We start from the raw sequence: 7,776 nt of genomic DNA, 5'->3' as shown, positions 1-7,776 counted from the left end.
TCAAATGATTTAGTTCTTTTTTTTTCTTCCTCAAAATAACATGTGTTTCAAATGAGAAATACAACAAACACTACAGGAACGACGGCATCATCCACTTAATGAAGAATTACCGCATTGATGTTTCACATAGAATTACTTTCTATTTACTGTACTTTCTATTTTCTAACATTAAAAACAATTTCAATGGCTAACTTAGTCAATGTCTTCGAGTCAGTCCAAAATAGCCAGAGTAACGTTAGGCTACACACTATGCTATAGGATACATCGGTGTATATATGGATTTTCTTGGTTAGTACATCCACTGACTGTGAAAATACCTCATGAACGTCTTCCCACAGCCGGCAAACTGTTGTTTCTGCAGCAAAATGCTACACATGTAGGCATTTTTATTGCGCGTCTCCGTGGGAGTGGGAAGTACCAATATGGCAGATGGTGGCTTCACTTTTTTGGGGCAATCAATCCAGTGAATAGAGAGCAATGGTAGTGACAGTTTTAGCTGAAGTTTTCCAACTTCAACCTGGGTGACCACTTAGCTTTCCAATGCTAGCATTATAGCGTTTAAATTTAGCAATGGAGAGAAAACTTCACTGTTCTTATGAGTCACTTTTTGCGTCTCAGGTGATGACTGCCGTAGAACAGGACTACCGGCTGCCCCCGCCCATGGACTGCCCCATGGTTCTGCACCAGCTGATGCTGGAGTGCTGGATGAAGGAGAGAAACCTGAGGCCTAAGTTCTCCCGCATCGTCAGCACCTTGGATAAGCTGCTCCGCAACGCCTCGAGCCTCAAGGTGGTGACCAGCAGCTACTCAGGGTGAGTCAGACATGTAAGTTTGAATGGACCAGAACATCCCTGTTCAAAACAACCACAGGAGTTGGATTGAAGTCTGGGATGATGTTTTATTAGAGTTTTAAGCTATGAAGACATTTGGCTCGACTCAACGATGCAGAAAAACGTTAAAAATAAACACATTTCCTAAATTCAACCTTTACTTTTATAAGGATACAGTTTTCCAGTATTACTACTGTTGCCATTATTGCTTCTATTGAAGTTTGATTTGATATAAATCTTAGTTTCTAGAAACTTCTAATTAGTATTTATGGTTTTCTGCTTTTCTGAGCTATAAATATGACATGAAGCAGGCTTCCTGTTTCTTTTAGCTACTGGCTAACAAGGCTGGACATGGATCCATATTTATGTTCCAGTCACACATGTGGGGTGAGCAGGAATCAAAGGCAGGTGATAAAACACCCAAAGCTCACTGTTACAGTACTGCTGTAAGAGCATCTTAGAGCTACATTTCTAGAGGTTAGCAGGTGGCAGATAAGATTTATTGTTTCTGTTCTTCCAAATGTGTGGAGGAGGATTAGAGGTATTGGAAAATAAATCTCCTGGAAAAAAGGTCAGAATTCTGACTTTAAGCTTATAATTCTGACTGATCTAATAATTCTTGGTTACAACTCTTAATCTAGAATTCTGACTTTTAAAGTGTTAGGAAAATCAGTTTTTTAAATTTCAAATCATTCTTGCTTAAAGATATATATAAATGTACTCTTTATCAGACCATATTGTCCCAAAAGTTAGAGAATTTCTATTTAAATTCAGTTTTTTTCCCGTTATCTTATCCAGGCCAGTTAGTTCTACGTCAGCTTGTACACCTAAATTTGTCCAATCATATATCAACGGTCACCTGTCAATCAAATTTCTTCAGTCATAGCATCTTGATTCATATGTCGCAGCTAATATACCCAACGGTTGAAATCAGAATCATTTCCTTTCCCATTGAGTTCCGTCCCAGTGTTCACGGGGATGGACGTCTGTGTCTTCAGCAGGCGTAGAGCTAACAGAACTGGCAGCGTTGCGAGGCAAGGGCTCAAACATGTACGGCTGGAAGCCTTCTACACCAAACCAAGCTTCTGCCGCCCTGGCGTCCTCTTCCACAACATCCTCGTCCCCGCTTTCCTCCTCTAAATAAAACATGGATGACCGAGGAGACTCATCCACGACCTCCGACACTAAACTCTCCTCCTCTTCAGGTTTCCTCTGTCCATAGCGTTCCTTGACAGCGTCGTTTCTAAGTTACCAATTAGTGCTACTTGGTCCCATTGGAAACCTACTAGCACTATGTTGCTAACTGGTTAGCAAACCCCTTTAATAAACGACCAATCACTTTATTGACTCGTATAAAGTCGGGCACCGCTCGGGAGAAGTTGGTACTGCAACCGTTGGAACAGCCGCTTCCCAATGACTTTAATGAAGAAATATCAATTTAATTGCAGAATTCTGTTTTTAAACTGAAAATTCTGCCTATGATCTAAGAATTCTGACTAATCTCACAATTCTCACCTTTTTAAAGCAGACTTTTTAATCAACCTAATCATTTTTTTTTTCTTTTCAATGGCCCTAATACAGCCAGAAAAATAAGAATTCTGAAAATAAAGTTAGAAAAAGTCATAAATCAGAGTTATTTTTAGTAAACTTTTTTATGGCTCTAATCTTCTTCCTCATCCAGAAAACAGAGCTTGCTAACCTACATTAGGGCTTTAATTGGAACCATGTTTTTTTGATCAGATTAGAATAAAAATGTCATGAAAATATCTTGCACTTCCAGATCTGTTGCAAGACGAATCGCTGCAAAAGATCGGTTCTGGATACAGCTTTTAAAATTTACAACAACCCATTGAAATTAAAACAGCCTATGAGTTACAGCAACATTTTTTTCCCTTTGAGATAAAGTATTGTTGAGTTTAATACATTTTTCTTCGGTCAATTTTTCTTTGCAAATCTTATTTTTAATGTTTAATATCTAAATTTATTATTTATATGGGCATAATTAATTATTACATATTTAACTTCTGAAATTAAAAGCAAATACACACATTTTAAGAAGTTGTTACTTATTTTTTTAGTACATTTTTTCCAGTGTCTGGGCCTGTTTCTCTTCTAAATGTTCCCTTCCTTATTAGGAAGGCAGGACTTTTAACTTCATGATCTCTGACGATGAATTTTAAATGACAATATGTACTTTACCAGTAAATTGTAAATGGATTATTACTGCATCTGATATTAATCTAATATTGATTGTGATTTGCTCACTTTTTTGCTGTTTTCTTAGTCCAAAACAAATCCTTTTCAGTTTAACTTAAGTCAGTATCAGGTTGAGAGAGAAAATATGCAGTTAAAGTAATTCCAGCTAACTAGATGTTTATTGATAAGCAGAAGAGATATTGAGGAAATACAATGTTACATCCTTGCTGTGATCACAGTGTTGCAACCTCTAAAACTGCAACGATGATTATCTTTTGAAATATTCAGCAAGTTTTAGTTTAATCCAAAACATGTGGTTTTCCACGTTTCAAGTATTCTGGACCGTCAGAAGAAATGGGTCAAGAGATTTCTCCCTGGATGCTCCGACGTTGTGAAATGTGGACAAGTAGTACTAGATTTTCCGAAGTTAGCGCAAGAAAAGACACCAAAGACCGAATCTGTGTGTTTATGATGGTTTTTGTTCGGGTCCCTCCAGACGCTGAAATGCTCAACCAAGACTTTTACTTAAATGCATTTATGTCCGGAGGTTATATTGTCGGTTTCCTTAATCATCCGTCCGTTCTGGCAGTTGTCGTTTAACAATAATAGGCTGCTACGCTGTAGATGGAGGCAAGTTGTTGGTAACTTTGCTACTCTGGGCAAAGTTTGACAAAAAAAAAAGTGTTTTATCACTGAGTTCTTTTTTTCATCAGCGCTCAAAATGGTCTGGAGGTTATTCCATGATGGGGAGCAGAAAATAAAGCCGTGATGCATTTTTCTTCTCCCTGTGTGAAATTGTCTTCAGTATTGTATATGACTGCCGCTCAGTGCAAGATAAAGATTGCTGCAGAGATGGGGCAGCGCTGTGCCTCTGGGCTGCTGAAATAAGATGTCACAGGAAAAAAAAAATTATGTCTGGCCTAAAGAGAAGCACAACAAGGTGCGTGCTTGTTGTGCCTCTCTTTGTTTTATACTCGATAGGATCCCTCCGTGCGCTGAAGGCCTTTTTGCTGCCAGACGGATGTCTGCCTCGCCGTCTCTGACACTTTCTCGGTGGAAGGAAGCGGAGATGTTGACTCGTTTTCGAAGGTAGCTGCGCTCGCCCCGAGGAGTTGTTTCTCTCTGAGTTTGCCGACTCGTAACGCTTTGCCTTGCTGACGTTGTTTGTTCTGAATTTTGTTAGCCTGGAATTTAGTCAACAACATTAGTGCGAGTTCGGCTGCCGGATCAGCAGTGATGTATAATGAATCAAACGCGGATCTTCGGCGCCGAGTCTCCGCCGCCGGCTGGCTGACAGACACAGAAGGCGGGATTCACACGTTCCTCTTTCCAGGTGGGGTAGCGGCTCCTTGGCTCAGAGCTTCACTCTAACACAGAGTCCCTGAGGGCATTTCCTGTGCCAGGATTTGGGCCCAGCGAAGCTAATTGTGTGTGGAAATGTAATGGCTGACCTCGCTTTAATTCCCCTTACACTTGGCCGGATGCTGAAATGTAGGTGATAGGACAGAAGCGGCACGGGCTGCTGATGTGGAAAAGCAGGGGGTGATGAAGTGTGAGTAATAAGGGGGATCGAGGAGAAGCTAAAAGAGAGGAATGTGTTTAATTAGGTTGCTAATGAGCTTTTTAATGCATCAGGGGAGGGCGCACCCAGTGCTGCGACGCAGGGACGTGCACGTGTCCGCGCGTGTGTTTGTGTTGCGTCGGGTGTGCATCTGCATGTTTTTCTGTCGCTGTATGCCGATGACATGCCAATGATTAATTTATGGCCTCATCAGTATGCAGCGGCAGCGAGTGATGGATGGCGACGGAGCGCCGAGAGGAGAGGGAGAGGAGAAGAATCATGTTGTCAGAGCATGATTTAGAGAGCGTCTGCTGCGTCTGCGTCCGAAACGCTCCGTCGCCATTGGCTGCAGGGCGATGCTGTGGGCAGATAAGGGACGGAGAGAGGGGATATGAGATGCGGCGCTATCTAGTCGAGTATCTCCTGCCGCATGGGCCTTAAAAACAAGGACACTGGCCGAGGAACAAAGGACACTCGGACGCCGTGGCGCCGCTTCCCCCAAGATAGCCAAGAAATATATGTTGAACTTTTATTAAAACTGCGATGAATAGATTTAGCCTGCCTCTGGAGTCGTTTACAGCAGATGAGGCCTCAGATCAGCACTTTTAAAGTTTATTCCCCTGATGTTGTATTTCTTATTATTTGCAATCATTAGATCTAAGTGCGAGGGCTCGGCAGAACTGAGCAGCTCTGACAGCGAGATGGATTAGACCTTTATTTACTTTCAACAGAGAAGCACTTTAGAGGGCCGGCTCTCCACTCGCAGCTTTAGTGCAAGGTGGCTTTGAACCCGCTGCTGACCTGTGTGCCGTTGTCTTGGCAGGGATCTGCTGCGGCTGGGAGGAACGCTGCCGGGACACAACAGGAAGAGCCCGGAAGACAGTCAGGAAATCATCCGACAACAGATGAGCCAAACTCTTCCCATCAGAGTGTGAACTGCTGCAAAGCAAAGGGTGGCAAAAGAAAAGAAAGAATAAAAAAAAACTACCTAGAAACTCTGACCCAGAGGATCTGATGTACAAAGTTTAAAACAAAACAAAGAGGCGGATAAAAGACGAAGGCGATGAAAGTGGACCGCTTCGGAGGCTTCCTTCCCACTGGAGACTTAATGTCTGTATAAAGAGGACTTCCCATTGCAGTGTGTGTGCTCATTACTTGACACTTGTGGATTTGTGACTGTTGACATGAAGCCAAACTTCTTATTGGACCCTCTCAGGTTGTGTTTGCATGCCTGCATGAGTTTTGTTTCTTTTTTTTTTCTTTCTGCTGGGTGGGAATCAGTGTTTCCTTCTCCTCGCCATCGCGCCAAGGAAGGCGAGCTCCCAGAGGCGACTACGACTCGCCGTCTAGATGACGCAACAGTGCCAAAATGGAGCCAATCCAACCTTCATCACAGCTAGACCTCTCTACACCTTCAATCTGCTCAATCTTCCTCCTTTTGTTTTTTTCTTATTGTTGTCGTTGTTGTTTAAATCCCGACCAAATATGTTGCCGAAGCTATTTTGGCGATGAGAAATAAGAAACTTTTCGTCCTCTTCCTCTTAAATACTGTCTTCCACTCAAACGTACTGGGAGCTCCGTGTTTTATGAACCTGTACAAAGCATCCAAGTCTTCACCCCCGTCTCTTCCTGTCGGAGGGGAGAGACGTAGCTGACACTGTGCGGGACACGTCATGTGCATGCCAAAGTGGAAACTCCGTGACGAGAGAAAATAAACTACCAAGTTCCACGTTTGCTGTTGCTTTGGTGGCATCTTGCTGTATCGGGCTTTAACGTCCACGTTTTCTTAACCTTCTTTGACTCATAAACGCATTGATTTGAATGCTAAGTTATTACCTGATACTGCTTTTTTTTTTCCTTTTATTGTTTTTTTTTCTGTTTTTTTACTCGAGCTTAACTTTTTTATTACAATGCTTGCGTTGCTCCCCCTCAACTCAGTAAGAAACCGGACAGATGTGAATGATGGAATTAAGGGCGGGCGAATTATCTTTAAAATCACAGAGGAGATTGTGTCAGGATCGATGTCAGGCCTCTTCCTAGACTTTTATTCTGAAAATCACAGATTAGTGGGAACCTTAAACTGACCCAGAAATGTAGGGGGGGAAAAAAGAAAAAGGAGTCGAATAAATCAGCCATTGTTTCGTTTCTTCCAAATCAGTGTTTTCCTCGGAATGCCAGCTGCCAGAGCAATTCCTATTTAATCGAACTGCCTGTATATACCACCATGTTTGTATTAGGCCAAACCACTGCGCAGTTACAGCTTTCTGACCTGACTTTCGGTCTATTTCTGTGGCCCTTATTTATCTGCTTGTTAGTTTGTTGTCATGAGGCAAACAAATCTGAAGGTCGTTACTAGGAATGTCCCGGAACTGATCCCAGTCATTTCAGAAAAGGCCGTTAGCGGATATCCAGCCCCAGTCTGATCGCTTCCTGATATCATTTCCATGTATATTTAGTAAAAGAACAGTTTCCTCAGTATAAGGTGTTCTACATATGATAAGCATAGGGATTTCCTCTCTAAACTCACCCACTAATGACATTCCAGAGGTTTCACTCTCTCTTCCTCTATTCTTCCTCACAGGGATTTATTTAATTATTCCAGTCAAAATCTCTAGTTAGCCTCAATGTTATGTTCAACGGTTACCTTGAAGCAGAAACCCTGACAATGCATCCCCCACTGCTGTCAGAAGCCCCTTTCACACTAACAACCTTGCACAGTAATGTACTGAGTCAGAGGATGGTTTTTTTCAAGTATTAATAGCACTATGTTAAGTATTTATTTTACTATATTAGGCTAAAACAGTCTTCCAAAAATTACTAGAGGAAATAGAAAATGCTCAGACAAAGAATAATGGGAGAATCCTGGTATTTGGATCTAAAGGATAGAAAAAAATATACACGAAATAGAAATAAATATCATAAAATTTAAATTCACGTAGAAGAAACTTTAAAAAAAAATATTATTGCAATAGATAGTGTATGTATGTTCCTGAATAGTTCAAGTTAGTCATGTTTAATATTTCTGCAATCTAATCTGGGGACATTTCCAGCTCGTAGATAAAAATAAATAGCCTCGTGAGACCATCCTGATCTCGCAAGCTTTCAAGGTTTCACCCACAAATCAGTCTGGAGACTCTCCGTTGAAGAAAATTTGGAGCCGTTCACCAAACGAACGTCCAATCAGCGTTG

General features: G+C 41.6%; 1 protein-coding gene across 1 annotated transcript in view; it reads left to right on the top strand.

The window, feature by feature from the left end:
* Window positions 1–7,519, top strand: part of LOC107082621 (ephrin type-B receptor 3-like) — a 104,142-nt gene extending 96,623 nt beyond the window's left edge. The window contains exons 14-15 of the mRNA XM_015371395.1: window positions 619–812; window positions 5,411–7,519. Of these exons, the coding sequence (XP_015226881.1) occupies window positions 619–812; window positions 5,411–5,522 (306 nt within the window). The 3' untranslated portion in view covers window positions 5,523–7,519. The remainder of the gene's footprint in view (window positions 1–618; window positions 813–5,410) is intronic.
* The last annotated feature ends 257 nt before the right edge of the window (window positions 7,520–7,776 follow it).

This window comes from Cyprinodon variegatus, unplaced genomic scaffold, assembly GCF_000732505.1.
Source record: "Cyprinodon variegatus isolate N-32 unplaced genomic scaffold, C_variegatus-1.0 Scaffold57, whole genome shotgun sequence".
Taxonomy (NCBI): domain Eukaryota; kingdom Metazoa; phylum Chordata; class Actinopteri; order Cyprinodontiformes; family Cyprinodontidae; genus Cyprinodon; species Cyprinodon variegatus.
Note: the sequence above shows the minus strand (reverse complement) of the source record. Positions and strands in the feature narration are given on the sequence as shown.